At 35.4% G+C, this 19,116-nt stretch overlaps 3 protein-coding genes and 1 pseudogene across 3 annotated transcripts in view; 1 reads left to right on the plus strand and 3 right to left on the minus strand.

Annotated features, from left to right (window-relative positions):
- Positions 1-8,797: 8,797 nt before the first annotated feature.
- On the minus strand, positions 8,798-12,443 carry LOC143609066 (acetate--CoA ligase CCL3-like). Its single transcript, XM_077083931.1, has 3 exons — positions 12,127-12,443; positions 10,730-11,326; positions 8,798-9,743 (listed from the first exon to the last, which is right to left on the minus strand). The coding sequence occupies exons 1-3, from the start codon at positions 12,340-12,342 to the stop codon at positions 8,847-8,849; spliced, it is 1,710 nt and encodes a 569-aa protein (XP_076940046.1). The 5' UTR covers positions 12,343-12,443; the 3' UTR covers positions 8,798-8,846.
- Positions 12,444-13,880: 1,437 nt separating this feature from the next.
- LOC143609095 (large ribosomal subunit protein eL29z-like) lies at positions 13,881-14,795 on the plus strand (annotated as a pseudogene).
- A 1,204-nt stretch (positions 14,796-15,999) lies between these two features.
- Positions 16,000-16,563, minus strand: LOC143609091 (putative LRR receptor-like serine/threonine-protein kinase At5g48740). Its single transcript, XM_077083952.1, has one exon. It carries the CDS (start codon positions 16,561-16,563, stop codon positions 16,000-16,002), a length of 564 nt encoding a protein of 187 aa, XP_076940067.1.
- Positions 16,564-16,583: 20 nt separating this feature from the next.
- LOC143609093 (receptor like protein kinase S.2-like) overlaps positions 16,584-19,116 on the minus strand; it is a 53,105-nt gene continuing 50,572 nt past the window's right edge. The window contains exons 2-3 of the mRNA XM_077083953.1: positions 17,193-18,212; positions 16,584-16,931 (exon numbers count right to left, since the gene is read on the minus strand). Coding sequence (XP_076940068.1) covers positions 16,584-16,931; positions 17,193-18,212 — 1,368 coding nt within the window. The remainder of the gene's footprint in view (positions 16,932-17,192; positions 18,213-19,116) is intronic.

Genomic DNA, 19,116 nt, shown 5'->3' on the forward strand with positions numbered 1-19,116 from the left:
CTAGCACCTTACAGATTTAGGTTAGCAGCACACTTAGGTTTAATTAATTAATAATTATTGTTCCTATGATCTTAATGCATATCAATCATAAAATAGTCAAAAACACAAAGTAGATGACCTAATAGCAACCTATCATAATGACAAACAATAATCTAGGCAACTATGGAATAATAACAATTAATCAAACAATCCTAAATATCCATATGCATCAATTTAATATGATTAAACCTTTTACCAAATCATAAAAATCATAACGATAAATAAATCCCAAATCAAAACACAACGTCAAAATAGGTTCATCATAAGCCTAGGCAGTCTATAATTTTTAGCCTAACATCATAAAATAAAACAAAACAATAATAAAGGAATTCATGGTGGAAAACAAAAGAAACGAAAGATTAAAGGCGATAAAACCTGTGGTCTTCGTTCTTGGATGATAAGCACGCCACCGTATGATTCCAAGCCTTCAAAACCTCCAAAAGATCACCTCTTGAGCTCCAAATTTTGTTTATGGCTTTCAGGTTATTATTAGGGTTAAGTTTATGGGTGTTTATATAGACTTTTAAGGCCCATAAACTTAAAATTAGTAGAAGATTCTGTAAATCTAAGCCCATAAACTTAATATTTGTAGAATATTCTAGAAAACTGAGCCCAAAGTGCCGCGCTACGGGCCTTCTCCCATTTTGCTTGTTTTCGCCCTCTTTATGACATGGTTGAAACCCGGAACCTAAAATATTCAAATAAATTAATAATATACAAATTCTAATAAAAACCGAACGAAAACTAATAAAATATTATATTAAATATACAAGGGATTTATATATATTTAGCCTTATATCATATATGTAATCAGTTCGAAGGATCAAGCTTTCCAAATGTTTAAAGTGTTTAAAGCCCAAGTTGAAAAGGAAAGCAAGCACAAACTGAAAATGCTAAGAACTGATCAGGGGGTGAATTTACTTCACATGTTTTCAATGAGTTTTGCAGAAATGAAGGCGTGAAGAGGCAATTAACAACTCCATACAACCCTCAACAAAATGGGGCCGTGGAAAGATGAAATCGTACGATCATTGAAATGACTCGCTCATTGTTAAAATCTACGAATGTACCTGAGGTGTTATGGGGGGAAGCCGTGAGGCACTCAGTTTACATTCTTGATCAAATAGCAACAAAGGGGCTAAAAGGGGCAACACCGTACCAGATGTGGAAGGGTCACAGACCGAACCTTAGCCATCTAAGGGTCTTTGGTTGTGTGGCATACGTGAAGCAAATGAAGACTCACCTCACCAAGCTAGAAGATTGAGGTCAAGTAATGGTGTATTTAAGGAGTGAAGAAGGCACAAAAGGGTACCGAATGCTAGACCCTGTCAAGAACAAGATTGTGATTGCAAGATCAGTAGAGTTCATTGAAAACAAGAAATGGGCCTGGGGAGAGCCCAATGTTGAAAGACCTTTAACGAGTTGGGCTAGTGTACCTGTTACAAGTGTGGTAGCAGAAACTCAAAGCCCAAGTCAGAGTGTGAATGACGACCAAATCCTTAATACTCCAGCCAATCATCAGTCAGCTATTTCGTTTGTTTCAAGTAGCCGAAGACAGCATTCAGAGACAAGGCAAGACACTAATACGGTTCCATTTGATGACACTCCGTGTCAGGGGTTTTGATCAATTGGAAGGCTGTACCGTAACTCAACAGCCATGACTGACAAAGAGGTACAAGATAGGTACAACCAAGAGTTAATGTTGATTGATGACGAGCCGGCTTCATACGATGAAGCTGCAACCAAAGAAGAATGGGTAAAGGCTATGAAGGTGGAACTCGACTGCATTAGGAGAAATAACACCTGGACTTTAGCCCGGCTGCCGCCTGGTCATAACGCAATAGGGTTAAAGTGGGTGTATAAAGTGAAGAAAGATGCAAATGGGAATGTTACTAAGTACAAGGCTCGTGTAGTGGCAAAAGGGTATGTACAAAGAAAGGGAGTTGATTTCGAAGATGCGTTTGCACCAGTAGCCCGATTAGAAACAATTGGACTCCTTCCTATTGCTGCAAAGGAACAGTGGCTTGTGCATCACCTAGATGTCAAGTCAGCGTTTCTAAATGGTGATCTCAAGGAGGAGGTTTATGTGACGCAACCTAGCGGGTTTGTAGTGAAAGGTAAGGAGGAGATGGTGAACAAACTGAACAAGGCTCTGTATGGCCTGAGGCAGGCCCCACGAGCATGGAACGCAAGGCTAGATAAAGTGCTGAAAGAACTCGGTTTCAGTAGATGTGTTCATGAACAAGCCGTGTACATAGTACATAAACCAGATTTCGTCTTAATTGTTGGGGTATATGTAGACGATTTATTAGTGACTGGATCTAGCGAAGGGAAAATTCATGAATTCAAGAAAAGAATGAAGATGGTATTTGATATGAGCGACATGGGGAATTTGTCATATTACCTTGGTATTGAGGTTGAGCAGTCAAGGACGGGAATAATGCTCAAACAGGAAGGGTATGCAAGAAAAATTCTTAGCATGGCAGGTATGAGTGCTTGCAACAAAACAACATTTCCCATGACTCCCAAATTGCAGTCGACCCTAAAGATGAAGACGGGGAGGATATCGACCCAACCATGTATCGGAAGATAATAGGGAGCCTTCGCTATTTGATTCACACCCGTCCAGATCTGAGTTATCCAGTAGGAACAGTAAGCCGGCTCATGCAAACTCCAAAGCAAAGTCATTATGCAGCAGTTAAACAAATCCTAAGGTATATTAGAGGAACAGCCGGATATGGGCTAAAGTATAATAGTGGCGGAGATGGCAGATTAATCGGGTACAGTGATAGCAGTTATGGTACTGATATTGAAGAACGACGAGGCACAACTAGTATGGCGTTTTATTACTCGAATAATCTAATCACATGGAGTTCACAAAAACAGAAGACTGTAGCACTCAGTTCATGTGAAGCAGAGTTTATGGCAGAAACATCAGCAGCGCGTCAAGCATTGTGGTTAAGAAACTTGCTGAGTGATTTAGTTGGAAGAGCTGCAGAGAAAGTGAAGCTTCTGGTTGATAACGAGTCAGCAATTGCATTGATGAAAAATCCTGTTTTCCACGGAAGAAGCAAACACATTGACATGAAGTATCATTTCATTCGTGAATGTGGTGAAAATGATCAAATTTCTGTTGAACATGTAAGCGGGAATCTGCAGAGGACTGATATTTTAACGAAGCCATTGGCCCGGATTAAATTTGCAGAAATGAGGAGCCTTGTGGGTATGGAGAACTTTAGCAAAGAGGTCAACACTAAGGAGGAGAGTGTTGGATTAATGTTGACTAAGCCACCAGAAAAAGAGTCGTTGGTGTGGTGACCAAGTTATGGGCTGAATGTACGTTGGAGTCCAAGAATAAAGGAACAGAATGAAGACCAAGTTTATCTGCTTAGTTTGCTAAATTTTTTTTTCTATTTAAGCATCTTTAGTTTGCTTTGTTTATCATCACTTTCAATTAGCCGAAATCCACTTTTGTAATCTTTCAATCATTCCTAAGCATTTGGCTATTATAATAAAGATTACTTTTGGCAGCAACTAGTTCCAGTTTCTTTGATTCATTTAAATTTCCTGATCCAAATCTTACAGTATATCCCTATTTAATAGGATTTTCATATCAAATATTTGGTGAGATTAATTTTTAATTTAATGAGATAACCCGTTTAAAGGCTATCTGGGTTTGGTTAGCCCCATAGCCGTGAATTCGAATCAAATGCATGAGAAATCTTCATTTACAAATAAAACAATATGATGATTTAAGATGTAAGAAACAACCAACTAGCTTTTAAAAGTTTTATTTATATATATTTAAGATAAGAATAGTTTAGCCTGTTGTTATCCACTGACTACTTTTTTTCAAGGAAATCCTTCCAAACCAATTTTTTTTATTGCATGGTAACAATTAAGTCTCCTTTTTTGTCATTATTTTCCCTGGAAATCCAAATTAAGCTTATTATTTGTATATAAGCGTATGAAGGTAGGAAAAATATAGTTTTGTCTTGTTATTTATGCCTCTATATTTATTTATCTATTTATTTTTAATAATTCAGTTTTGATAAGATGTGGACTCATAATTTAGTAAGGTTTAGGATCCTCTCACACCACTTGGGATTCCCACACAATTTTTTTTTCCTATACGGCTCGTATAAGGCTATACGGTCGTATAGCACCTGAATCATGTCAGTTTGTGTCATAGATTGTCAGTCATTGTTTATAGTGCCTCGTATAGCCAGTGGCGGATCCAGGAATTTTTTTTAGGTGGTTCCCTCTTAATTTATAAGGTGGTTCCTACGCGTCTTCTATATATCCGTACACTATTATTTCGAAACTCGGGTGGTTCCGGGGAACCACCCGTTTGTATGCTGGATCCGCCAATGCGTATAGCCCTATACGGGCCGTATAGGGCTATACGGGCGTATAGATAATTATTTAGACACAATTTTAAATATTAATATGTTAATATGGCCGTATAGACCTATACGGGCGTATAGACAATTTTTTGGACAAAATTTTAAATATTAATACGTTAATATCTTACATTTTAATGTATTGAGTACATAACATACTTGGCCAAATATGATATTTTAGAATAGAATAAATTGTCTATTAACATTTACATAACATATTCGGCTAACTAATTTGTAGTTGTACTCCGAGAATATTCGTTTAAGATTATATTATGCTACATTTTATAATAGTTTATACACAATAATCAATCAATAATTAAGCAAACAAGAAAACATTTAGCCAAAACATACTGATAAACATTTGGTCCACATACATAAAAATAAACATTCCTTATCAATCCTTCCAACCCAAATAAACATTACTAAATAAGTGAGCCACACACTATTGCCCACGGATCGACAAAACAAAAAACATGAAAATTGTGAGTTGAATAAAACTGTCGGTAAACATGTTCATGAGCACATTGATGGTTATCGACGAAGACTAGCATGTACACGAACCAAATGAACATGATTGGGGCATGTTTGTGTTTGTTTTTTAACGTAACCGAACAAACGATCTAACATGTGTTGGAAATTGGGCCCTTGATCTAACACACAAACACGAGATTAAACAACTTGTTCGACTCTTTTTATTATTAACTAGTTTTTGAACCTGCGTATTACACGAGATTGTCGAATGATAAAAATAAATTAGGTTCGTTATTTCAACTATGATTCTCAAAATACTTATGATTAATTTAATGGATGACTTTATAAAATAATAACCAAGTTTGAATTTGTTCCAATTAAGTCAATCATAAAAAAATTTGTTCTAATCAAGTCGCTAAAGTTTATTTTTTGTTCCAATCCTAAATATTTTACCTGTATAGCAGGTAATTTAGGTTTTTTTTTTAAATAGTTTGATATTGCATAATATTTTTTTTAAAATTAGTAAAAATGGAGAAAAATAATTTTTAAATTGCCAAATAAAAATGAAAAATTCCAAAAAATTACAAGATAATTAATATATTCCTTTTTTTGGTATTGAATCGATTAATAATTCTACTATTAAATATTTTAATATCAACTAACTATCTTTTTTATATTTTTCTAAAAGAATGATGGTTTCTTATAAAGAAACCGTAACTTAAAATTTTCTACTTTTTTCTTTTCCATTTTTCGCAATTTAAAAATTATTTTCTCATTTTTTGCTACTTTTTTCAATTTTTAAAAAAATATTTAGCAATGTCAAGATATTTAAAAATTAAAAAAACATATATAACATGCTATTCAGGTAAAATATCTACGATTGAAACATATATGAACTTTAGTGACCTAATTGAACAAAATATTTTATGAGTGACCTAATTAGAATAATTTTAAAACTTGGTTATTATTCTATAGAGCAATCCCTTATTTTATAATGTACAAAGTAAAACTTATGAATTATGTTTTTTTTTCCAGTTCACGACTTATGAAATGTATCTTTTTTATGTTTCACCCATGTACTACACATGATGGAAAATAAGAACTTAATGGTAGTTTGGTTTGTTTATCTTTCTTTTCTTTTTTTAAAAACCGTCTCGGTTCATTTATTTTTGCTAAAAAAAGTGGCCGGGCTCATTTATTTTTGTTAAAAAAAGTGGTTCGTTTTTTTTTGTTTTTTTAAGTAGTTCGGTTCGCTTATTTGTTAAAAAATGTATTTCGGTTTGTTTATTTTTGTTAAAAAAATAGTTTGGTCCGTTTATTAAAAAAAAACTGGTTCAGATAATTTACTTTAGTTAAAAAAAAGTAGTTCGGTTCGTTTATTTTTGTTAAAAAAAGTAGTTCAACTCATTTATTTTTTACCATAGGGTTAAGTAAATGATAAATGAAATAAATACTATTCTATCCACGACTTAATGGAAAAAACAAACGGGTTTAACGAAAAATACTAAGATAGCATGATTTGGAAACGTCATGTATTGATTTGCACGAAATTAAAGAAATGTACTAAAGTTGCGTAGTTGGTTAAACTTCAGGTATGCAAATGGCACTTAACTTAATAATGAATAAAATCTACACTATGCTATAACCCAATTGACTAAATAGTTTTGACCCTTTTTCCATTGGTAGCAAATGGTTATCCATTAAGCATAGGAAATCTTAGCTAACATAGACCCCTCTTGCAAGAACGGACTAACAGGGTCAGCTACCCAGCCAACCTTCATAATTAAATACCGTTACTGTATAGGTAGAGCTTGTTGTGAAAGACCTATTACTGGATAATTCATGGGTAGAGCCGGCCCATGAATAAATAGAATGAATGAAATAAAAGATGAGAAATTAGGAGAAATACATGCTTAACACTTAAGTTTCAACATTTTCTTTTATTAGCAGAGTAAGATCAACGAAAGCATACTAAATATAATACCCCTAACCATTTATTTATCCTAAACTCATTCCAACCTCAACCCAACTCAAGCTCTATTTTAATAAATAAATATAAATTCCTAGATAAGCCTAATTAATTTAAACTAATAATTATCTCTAGTTTAAATATAAAATTCAATAAATAACTCACCAAGAATTATCTATAATCCGTTTTATCTTTCTCTCTTAAATTCAAGACATATATGAATGGCTTGCTTTCTTGTTTTGTTGTTTTGTGTTCTTTCTTTATAGTTAGTTATAAACGAACAATCCACGAACGTAAATGAACACAAACAAACATATATAAATAACCAAAAATGAATTTAACTAAACTAACCCCTACGAAAAGTAAACATGAATATCCAAACATAACTATTATCAAAAGTAATTTGAAAACAAGTTGAATAAACTGAATAAATTTACAAACGAAACAACATAATCGAACGTAAAAAAACCGTTTCCAAACATATATGAATGAAGGTAGACAAACGTTCATGTCATTCGTTTAACTAAATGAACAAGTAAATGTGTAGCCAAAACAACCCCCTAACATGGCAATGCGCCAATGCCTTGTAGTAGAGGTGCACAAATCGGGTTTTTCAAATAGTTGGTTCCGGGTATGACCGGGTATTAGACAATCGGGTATTTGTAATACATGGGTCGGGTTCAGGTCCGGGCATTGTCTCTAAAAACCATACCCTATCATCGGGTTCGGGTCGGGTATAGAATCGGATACCAATTTTCGGGTATTGAAAAACCCCTATTTTCGTGTTTTTTCGGGCTTTTTCCGGGGTTTTTATGGGTATAGATTGAATATTTTTAAGGGGTTACAATTTTTAGAGGTATTTTCGTGTATTTTTCAGGTATTTTTCGGTTACTTTTGGGTATAGATCGGATATTTGAAAAACCCGGTTTTGGGTATTGGAAAACCCGGTTCCGGGTATGGAACCGGTTTCGGTTTTCGGGTATTAGTGGGTATAAATCGGGTCCGGTTCCGGGTACGGGTTTTGCACCCGAAATGCATACCCTATGCGTACCCTACGAGTAGGGTTGGGTACGGGTATTAAAAATCCAGGTATAAAAAAACCGGTTCCGGATATTTTTTTCGGGTTCGGTTCCAGGTTCAGGTTTTTTGTGCACCTCTACCTAGTAGTGTAAAATAATCATGTACATTTATCACGAGGCCCAAATGATTTATCATGACCTAATATGAGTTTGTGTAGCCTGAACAACCCACTAACACATGACAAGCCCATTAAGGTCTAAGTTGTTATTAATTTATTATTATTATTATTATTATTATTATAAGTTACTGATGTCAATCCGTCAGTACATTTATGGAAGCAAATGGCTGTATGCAATGGGAATGAGATGATCAAGACTCAAGAGCATTGGTTAATGAGGATGAAATGCACCAGGGAGACCTGTGCTCATAAATTCTTAGCAGCCTTGTGACAAACATGAGGATGACAAGTGGGTTTGGTAAGCAAATAACAGTGCCACATTGCGTAAAATCTCTCCGGGTATTGATCGAACAAATGTTTGCTGGTAGTACTCAGACGAGGTGCACAAAATACCCGGTTCCGGACCCGACCCAGAACTGGTTCTACCCGTACCCGACCCGCAGGCACGACTTGGTATAGGATTTCTCCCCGGAGCCGTACCCGGAATCGAACTGACCCGGACTCGCCATAACCGGAAATATCAGGTCAAAACCAGACCCTACCCTACCTTAAAAGCCTAGAAAACCCAATCAAAACACGGTCAAATACTCTATCTTATTACGAATCAAATAAGAAGAATAAATCTTAAAGGTCAGTTAATAACATGATACAGGATAGACCAATAAAACAAAAAACAATGCAACAATTTCATACAACTTTATTAAAAGTCCCTTTAATTTAAAATCCAACATAACCCTTATTCATATCCCAAATCCAAAAACTAACTTTATAACTTACTAATCTTAACAGGACCCATTTCCTTAGCTTTAGCCCTCAACAAATGTTTCTGAACCTTCCCAGTAGCCGTCTTCGGTAACGGCCCAAACACAACCGATTTCGGGACCCAGTAAGCCGGCATCTTCTCCCGACAAAACTTCATAATATCATCCGCAACTTTCCCCTCATCCGATTTCTCAACCGGGTCCTTTAACGTCACAAACGCACACGGTGACTCGCCCCATCTATTATCGGGCCGGGCCACCACCGACGCTTCTGAAATTAATGGGTGTTGGTATAATGTATTCTCAACTTCCACACTGCTAATATTCTCACCACCCGATATAATAATATCCTTCGACCGATCTTTAATTTCGATATACCCGTCTGGGTGTTTCACTGCTAAATCACCCGAGTGAAACCACCCGTGTGCGAATGCTTCCGCGTTCGCTTTCGGGTTCTTTAAATAACCTTTCATGACAATGTTTCCACGGAACACGATTTCACCGACCGTGGTCCCGTTTGCTGGGACCGGTTTCATGGTTTGCGTGTCGACAACGTCTAGGTGTTCGAGGGCAGTGTATGGGACACCTTGGCGGGCATTCATTTTGGCTTGGGTTTCGGGGGGGAGGTTGTCCCACTCGGGCTTCCATGCACATATCGTTGACGGGCCATAGGTTTCCGAGAGGCCGTACGTGTGGGTGACGCGTAACCCGTTCTGGGACATTTTGAAGAGGACGGATGGTGGTGGGGCGGCTCCAGCGGTCATGACGTGGACTAGGCGGGGAAGCGGGAGGACGGTGTCTTTAGCCGGGGCGTTTACTATTGTGTTGAGGACTACAGGGGCGGCACAAAAATGGGTCACCCCTAGATTGGCTATAGCCGAGTAAACACCTTTAGCCGTTACCTGCATAAAACATCAAGAACAAGAACTTAATGCTATCGACAAGGGCGGGCCATGGAGTGGGTCACAATGGATTCGGGTCAAAATATTACTCCAAATTTAGTTGATGAACAAAATGATTTACAAAAGTTTTTATGTTTTGAAAACCTACTTTGGGTTCTTTTAAGCTATGTCTTTGACATTTTTTTTTATATTATGCACACGTAAGTGGTTCAAAATTTCAAGCCTAGACGTGGCAATATTGACCCATTTACTTATAAATGGGTCGATTTGGGTTAACTTTAATCTTGAACATGTGAAATAAGGATTAAGGAAAATTCTAAAGGAACAGGTAAAATGGGCTAAACAGGTCATTTAGGTCGCAAAAAACCTAAAGCGCATTGTTATTGTAATTATATTGACTTCTAATCCATTTAATGGATTAGCTTAAAAAAACGGACAAAACCATGCTTTGATATCAAAATGAACTGAGTTGCTCGTGACCTACTCGAGGCTGGCTCATTAAAAGCTCGAATCAGGCTGAGTTTAAATGAGCTCGAACCGAAAAACAAGCTTGTTTAATAAACAAGCTAAGCCCACCCTTCACTTATCAAACCTGATCTGGTCCGCGAGCCTAAACGGGCCTATTATTTATATAATTTTTTTAATATATTAAATATATACTTGTGTAAAAATTATTATGTATAAAATTGTAATAAAAATAACTACATAACATATACTATGCTATATACTTATATGTAAAAATTATAATTAGAAAGTATATAAAAATAATTATAGATGTATATAAATTAAGTTAATTAATAAATAATGAACCAAGTAGAACTTAACCTTTAAAAAGCTGCTCAACAGCCAAGCTCGAGTTTTAGAATTAGATCTCAAAATGAGCTGAGCTCGAGCCTAGTCAAGCTTGGGCTTGGCTCGTTTGCACCTCTAATACGTTAAACCAAAACCTGTTACATGAACCGCCCATACAAGTAGACATAAAGTACCTGTCGGAGGCATATGTTGGTCCCACATATAGCAGCAAGAGTCCAGGTAAAACACCACCCGTTACAGTGAAACATAGGCAAAGTCCACAAATACACCGCTCCTTCTGGTATACCCCACACCAGAACATTACTAGTAGCCGCCAGATACGCCCCACGGTGATGCAACACCACCCCTTTAGGACTAGACGTTGTGCCCGAAGTATACCCCAACGCAATACTCTGCCACTCATCTTGTGGCGGTGTCCAAACAAACTCCGGATCACCAGATTCTAGAAACGCCTCATACTCAACCGCACCTTTCGCTAAAGCGTATTGGAGATTCTTTGGATTGCATTCAACGCTTTCGTCTTTGATAACGACCAGAAGTGGAGATTTGAAATTGGTTTTGATTTTATTTTTTAGGATCTTTAAAGCTTCCTCGGCTAGCTTGAAATATTCTTGGTCAACCATTATGACTGCGGATGATGAGTGTTCTAGAAGGAAGCCGATGGTTGGAGCGTTTAGACGAATGTTGACTGCGTTTATAACCGCTCCGCTCATTGGAACTCCATAATGGGCTTCAAACATGGCTGGGGTGTTTGGTGCAATCACCGCCACCTGTTGGATTGAATACAAATTGTGAACTTGGAAATTTGTTTGAGATATGAAATAAATCAATTAACCTCCAAAGTCCAAACACCCCCCTAATTCAATCTTGAATCAACTTACAGCAATACCTTAGGTCAAACAAATCACTCAATCAATTTGACTTTTTTACAAAATCACGATTTTGACTTCGAACTTCCAATCGATTTTGACTTTTTCCAAAGTCAACGTCATATTAATCGCCAGAACCACAACTCACAAAATCCAACATATACTTATCATCAAACACAAGCGTCAATAAAACCAAAACTAAAAATACAACTAAAACTAAAATCGAAGACGGTTGAACCAAACCCCTAATTCTAACTTTAATCACCTATTCGATCATCTATTTAAAAATTCAAGATTTTTACATGACATAAATCAATTAAGCATCCAAACACCCCCTAATTCTAACTTAATCAACCATTTGATAAATAAATCAAATAACATCCAAACACCCCTTAACTCTACCTTCAATCAATATTTGATTATATCCATTAACAACAACACCCCAGGTTAAACACATCACCCTATCAATTTTGACTTTTTCAAAATCCCAACTTTGACTTCAAACTCCCAATCGATTTTGACTTTTTTCCAGTCAATGCTATATTAAGTACCTTAATCAGTTAATCACAACTTACCCAATATAACATCCTTCATACTTATCAGTTATCATCATCAAACACAAGCACCAATCAATAAAGAATAAAAATAAGTTTTTTATTAAAAAAATTAATAAGATTAAAATCTTAGACGGAACTCGTTACCGTTGAACCAAACCCGACGGACCGTCTGGTAAGCGCAGAGGCTAACCGGCAACATCGTTCATACGTCTGCCGCCACGTGTACTGAACCGAACCGTGAACCACCGATCTACGGTCAGGATGAACCAAAGCAGCTCGCTTTAAGAACCAAACCGGAGTTAGTGCCGTGTAATTCGCTTCGTTTTTGGGTAAATCGTCGATGTCTCTCTGAACCGCCATAATAATAATATTATTATTATTCCCCGGTTATCTCGGAGTGTTGTGTATGCATGTATGGCTGATAATAATAATAATATAATCGATGGTGTTTTTGTGATGATGAGGAGTTGATATACAGGAACCGTTGAATTTATACGAGTTACACTATTTATTAAAATAAAATTATTAAAAAGAGTATAGTTTTGTCTTTTATACTATTTAGTTTAACTTGGAGAATTTGTACTTGGGTACTTCGTTTGTTTTTTTGTGAGATTTACAATAACGGAAAAATAAAAACGTGACTGGTCGGATGTGTCACGTAAGTAAAATGCTTATCTAATAAAAAGAATGTTCAATTAATAAAAATACATTAATGTGTCAAAAAGTTTTGTTACATTATCATTCAGAACCGCTCTTTTGAGAAGGAATGTAAACGTGGGTACGGCATTGTGCCCTTTTTGCTCGGATTTTGCTACCAGAACCACCATTTGCTGTTATTTTGCTAGACCTCGAATTTGGTTCGGCATGATGTTGTACCTTGGTGCATGCTTATGCATTTCTTTGCTTTCTCAATCAATGATGTGCTTAATTACCATGACGGATTGGGCCCAAATCAATCGCATAGCAAACTAAACCAAGCAATCTTCCGTTTCATGGTTTGGTGTATTTGAGGGGCAAGCAACGATAACATCTTTAATGGTGTTAACATATGTTCTAATCAAATCACGGAGAATATAAAAATCCTTAGCTTCTTATGGGTGGTTTCAAGATTGAAGGAATTCGAAATAGATTGGATTAGATGGTGGCTAGTTGTTGTTAGCCGCTTTGTGAATATAATACCGCCATTCGATAGCAAAAGAATGAGTTTGCAATTACGACTGAATCTTATTAGTTTAATAGAACATATGTAAATATTTATTGTAAAGTTAGAATCAAACTTTATAAAAGCTATAAAACTAAAGTAAAAACTTAGATATAGATATAGAAGTCCTTTAGTTTTATAATATTTAAATTAATATTATTTTTAAACTTTTTTATGAGAATATATATAATTGTTTTTAGTATAAGCCAACACACCCACACCCAACTCCACCCTTTGCACATGAACGCCAACACAAACATTCTCACGCAATGACGAAGAACGCCAACCCAAACCATCTCATCCTTGGAAGAACGCCTAAAACCTACCTATCAAGGATGGCTTAAAATACTTCTACATCCATAAGACCATAACTATAATTATAACTTCTTTTTTATCTTTCCATAATAAAAAACTAGCATAACATAACTACCTTCGTAGAAAAATATCATTTTTTAAAAGCAAGGTGTATACTTGTATTCAATAAAATTTACAATCATTTTAATCCATTTAACATGCATTTCTTTCTTTGGGCCGAGCCCAATCCAAACGGGCTATTTCGTCAAAAAACCAAATTAAGGATTTTAAAGACCAATTCGTACAACATATCTTCGTTCCTATCTTATCTTGCAAGCTCTAATTTTTCATTGTAGCAGTAGCAGCCAAGCCAAAAAGGTTCGTATTAACAGTGTGTGTGTGAGAGAGAAAGAGAGATGGCTAAGTCTAAGAACCACACGGCACATAACCAGTCTTACAAGGCTCACCGTAACGGCATCAAAAAGCCAAGGAAGCAAAGACACACTCCGTGTGTGTATTTTTTAGTTTAATTTCTTATTTGTTATGTTGGATTTGTGAATTCGGGTTGATGGTTTTGGTTATGGTTAATCACCGCTTAATCGCTAAGATTAGTTGCAGAGTAATTGCTATGTGATCAAAATCGTTCGAAATTGAAAATTTTATTTATAAAATTACATACAAATTCCAATATTAATCGCTAGTCCATATCTCACCCTCCGAATAGGGTCTAGCTAGTTTACAACATTGGTGCGTGTAGAAAACTAAATGATTCAATTTGTAAATACCTAACTTTCAGTTTTTGGGATTTTTAAGCAGATTATAATAATTCAATATATAGTGCCTTTCAAATATTATAGGTCTAATAATATTAGTTAATTTTTAGTTTACAAAAATATTAAAGCCCAAATTTAACGTTCTGGACTATATTTTTTGGCCTAAAGATTTTTGGGCCAAAAAATTTCAGTCCTAAAAATTCAAAGCTCAAATAATAAATGTATTCAAACTGAAAACCGCAAAATCCCAAAAAAAAAAGGTTGAGTTTCAAAAACTCGAAATCCGAATGTTTGGTTCGGTTTTAGGCCAACAGCAGTCTGAATGTTGACTTGTTAAGGGATGGGATTAATATGTTTTAGTTTAAATAAAGTAGTGAGTATTTTTTGTTGGTGTTTGGAAATTAGTCTTTCTTAACAAAATAAGGTTGTTAATGATGTTTTATTGTGTTTAGGCTTGTAGATGGATCCTAAGTTTTTAAGGAACCAGAGGTATGCAAGGAAGCACAACAAGCAGAGTGGTGAATCTGCTCAAGAAGAGTAGATGTTTTCGGTTTAGCAGTTTAGGTTAACTATAACATTTATATTCATGCCGTCTCTTAGAAACTGGCCTAGATTCTATATGATGTTATCGATGATTATGGTTTTGTGTTTTGACTGTGTTACCAGATGAAATTTATTCTTTTGAACATAGGTTTATAATTTTCATAGTTGTAGCTCAACACAACATAGTTTGCTCATGAGCTGACTTGATATAAGGAATAGATGTAATGTACTTTTAAATTATTGAAATTGTTTATACGAACAATCCATTTTCTAAAAGGATCCATTTTTTAAATTATTGAGTTAATGTTACAATATTTTTTAAGCTTTGCAACCTTCAACTATTAAGCAGGTGACTCAAGTATGTATAAATCTGCTTCAGTTTTAAGTTAGACGAAATCTGCATGGGGTTACATGCCTTTTAGCATATCATGATCAGGAAAGCACAAAACTATATATACAAAAATGCATGATGTAGTAGAGTCAAACATACAAGCTTATTTCGTAAGCATGAGTCAAAATAAAAGCAAGGCAAGCTCAAACAATTTGAAAAACAACTTAAGTTTAAACATAAGAAATACCCGTTAAACAAACTACGTCTTCAAAAGTTAAGCAAAACCATCCTTTTAAGAGGCTACCTCTTCTTCGTCATCCATGTCTTCCAGATTGATTTCTAGGTCTCGACAAAGAACTACAAAATATTCCCTTTGTCGGCTTGTCCAATTCATAAAGACCTCTTTTGTCGGAGACCTATAGGCATGCACATAATCTTTCACCTCCTTTAGGCTTTTAGACATATCAAGACATTTATCCGATTCATCTGTATCCAGGTTGGGCTGATCAATATAGTCAGCAGAAATTGTTTCTTCTGTGTGTGAATTACTGATTAATCATTCACCTTCGGTTTTGTAGGTACCTACGTATAAGAAAAGACCTTTTAAACAGGTATAAACGGGAATTATATATACAAAGAAAAATACATAATTTAAATTAAATTTGACGAATCTGCTCTTACTAATATTGCATAAATTCTATCAAAAGGTTAAAACTTAAAAAGATAAGAATGTGAGATAGACCCATTCTTGTTTTGACCTCTTTTGACTCACCATTTGTTTAAAAGATTTATACATAAAGTTTTATGTCATTAAAGAAGTAAAAAGTTTTGGTTTATATTAAAGCATTTAAAGGAACTAATGTGGCAAAACTATGCTAATTACTCACTTGGAATTCCAAAGCCATCTTAAGTTGCATTAAAACTTCTTTTGTTGTCGGTCGTTTTTCTTTTTCATCATGTAGGCACCGGTATGCAATCTCTTGAAATGTAGTCAATGATTCAGGCACAATCTGCTCCCTTATTTGCTCGAACACCACCTCAATATGATTTCCTTCTTCAAATTTGTTTTTAATGAGCTCGGGGAGATAGTAACCTGGATGTTCGTGGATTGCAAATGTTGATCTTCCGCTCAAGATCTCAAACATAACCACACCAAATGAATAAACATCAGATTCTACTGTTAGGTATCTTGATTTTTTGTATAGTGGGTCCATGTATCCCTGGGTGCCACATGCATAATCGATGACATACTCTATATCTTGAGTTATTGGGCTTATTTGTGAAAGCCCAAAACCTGAAAGTTTTGCTTTCCAATCATGGTTTAGTAGAATGTTTGCAGTTTTGATCTCCCCATGCATCACCCTTGTTTGTTTTCCAACTCCTCCATGAATGAAGTCCAACGCGCTTGCAACATCGATGCATATATTAACTCGTTTCATCCATGTCAGAGAAGCATCGTTCAAATACCTATAAAGACTTCCTCTAGGCGCATACTCATAAACAATGATTTTTTCTTCCATTCATCACAGTAGCCTACAAGACCAATAACATTCTCGTGTTTATACTCCCGAAGAATTTGTATCTCACTCAAGAACTGTTTTTTCACTTGACCAAGCCTTGTATCCAATCGCTTTGCTACAATGGTTTTAAATTCATCACCATCTTGAAGGTTTCCTTTATAGATTTTCCCAAATTCTCCTTCACCAATACAATTGTCATCATGGAATTTTTGTGTGGCCAGTTTTATGTCTTCAAGTGGAATTCTAAGGCTGTCCTTTCCTATCAACCACGAGAAGATAATAATGAACTGTTAAATTACGATGGATGATTAAATTAGTATTTGAAAATAATATATAAATACGATTGACTCATTGCTTATAGATAAAAGTAGCTTGTTAAAAACTCAAAAGAGTGGTTTTTCAAAATTAACCAGAACGGTTTAAGTTTAGATACTACTGTACATTTGTACATACGAAATTCACTTTGTACTTCATTAAGTTAATCTAATGGCAACAAGCATTTTACATTTGTACAAAATGGTAATTAAAGTTTTAGGATATTGACTTACTTGAAAGAATAATGCTTTCTCTAGTTGCTTGACAACGACTTTCATTGTTGGACGTTTGTCTTGAGTTTCTGCCACACACTGATGTGCAATTTCAATAAATGTGTGCAAAGAATCCTTGTTGGGTCCTCTATTTAGAACAAAATTGTGTTCATTGGTTTCTTCCTTTATTATAGGATCTATCATCTCCTCTGTTGTTCCTTTGCTGAAGCTACGTCTTGCCATAGGGGCCAACCCTTTGTCACTCTCTTTCAGGTAAATTGGATCATTCGCTAACCTCCCACATAGAATTTCAAACAAAATTACTCCAAAACTATAAACACCCGATTCTCTTTTTAACTTACCACTCTTCACATATTCTGGATCAAGGTAGTACTCGCTACCGTACGGCGTCTGAGCGGGCATCTTGAGATGTAGAGCTTCATCTTCTTTATTTGGAGGCATGGATACGGATAACCCAAATGAATCGATCTTTGCCCCCCAATTCTCATCCAACTGAATGTCATAGTTTCTTAAAAAACGGATTATTACCTTCCTTTGGTCTTCAATCTCGAAGTGAAGGTAATTCAATGATTGTGCAACATCAATGCAAATTTTCAAGCATTTCTCCCATGTCAAAATACGCTTGTTGTTGCCGTTGTTCAAATATTCATAAAGGTATTTATTAGAAACATTTTCAGTGACAATGATCATCTCAGAACCTTCAATACAAAATCCAAGTAGACTGACAATGCTGTGATGCTTAACACTACTAAGCACTTCAATCTCTGTATAGAACAATTCTTCTCCTTGCTCGTTATCTCTAGGATGGACACGTCTTATAAGTACAGTGTTGTGTTTCTTGGGTGGTTCACCTTTGTTTTTCCCTTCTATGGATGGTGGGGTTTCTTTATCAAAACAGTCGAGTTCACCTCTATACCAGGTATAGTAACGGCTAACTCTAGTTCTGCATGTGTCTGAGAAATTATCGGTGGCTGAAATAATATCATTGAGAGGAAGCTTCAAGTGTTCCAAGTTGTTTCCCTGCAAATACGTGACAAGGTTGTAAAGAGAGTTGCAACTAGATAAATGATAAGAAAATTGGAAAGAAATATAACGCGGTTGCAACATCAATGCATATAGTAAGGCGTTTCACCCATGTAAGAGAAACATCCTTCAAATACCTATCAAGACTTCCTTTGGGTGCATACTCATAAACAATGACGTTTTCATCTTTTTCATCACAATAGCCTATAAGACCAATTATGTTCTCGTGCTTATACTCCAAGAGAATTTGGACCTCATTCCAAAATTGTTGTTCCCCTTGACCAAGCCTTGTATCTAGTCGCTTTGCAACAATGGTTTTAATTCCATCACCGTCTTGAAGCTTTCCTTTAAAAACTTCCCCAAATCCTCCTCCACCAATGCAATTGTCATTATTGAAGTTTTGTGTGGCTACTTTTATGTCTTCAAGTGAAATTCTGGGGTTGTTGATCTTGTTTTTCTGTCAGACATGACACACCAATTAAATTACATATACTGATCACAATTATATGTTGTTAAAATTATAACGGCTGATTAATATGGTGTTGAAAACAATATATACAAATTAGTAGGTGCTATCAGAAAACAATAAATTGTCAAAATACATGTTAGTAATGAAAGACTACAAATTAGTTAACAATTAGTGATGAGGTTGCTTTGCTGCTATTTAAAATGGTGATGGTAATTTACAGAAACTGTAAACAATGATAAAACCTTACCACAGTAAAATATTTTATAAAAACTAAAAAATGATGATGAAATTAAAATTTTGATGATATCATAGACTTCAAACAATGAACAATATGAGTTTAACATGCGTGATAATTGATCAATGCCCTTTTATCCATTAAAGATGTGCTTTACTTAGTTTTCAAAAGTTTTAAATTGAACTTTGATCATATTC

The sequence above is a fragment of the Bidens hawaiensis genome, unplaced genomic scaffold (genome assembly GCF_021521415.1).
Source record: "Bidens hawaiensis isolate Kalapana, Puna unplaced genomic scaffold, B.hawaiensis_p1.1 tig00419489_1, whole genome shotgun sequence".
Taxonomy (NCBI): Eukaryota; Viridiplantae; Streptophyta; class Magnoliopsida; order Asterales; family Asteraceae; genus Bidens; species Bidens hawaiensis.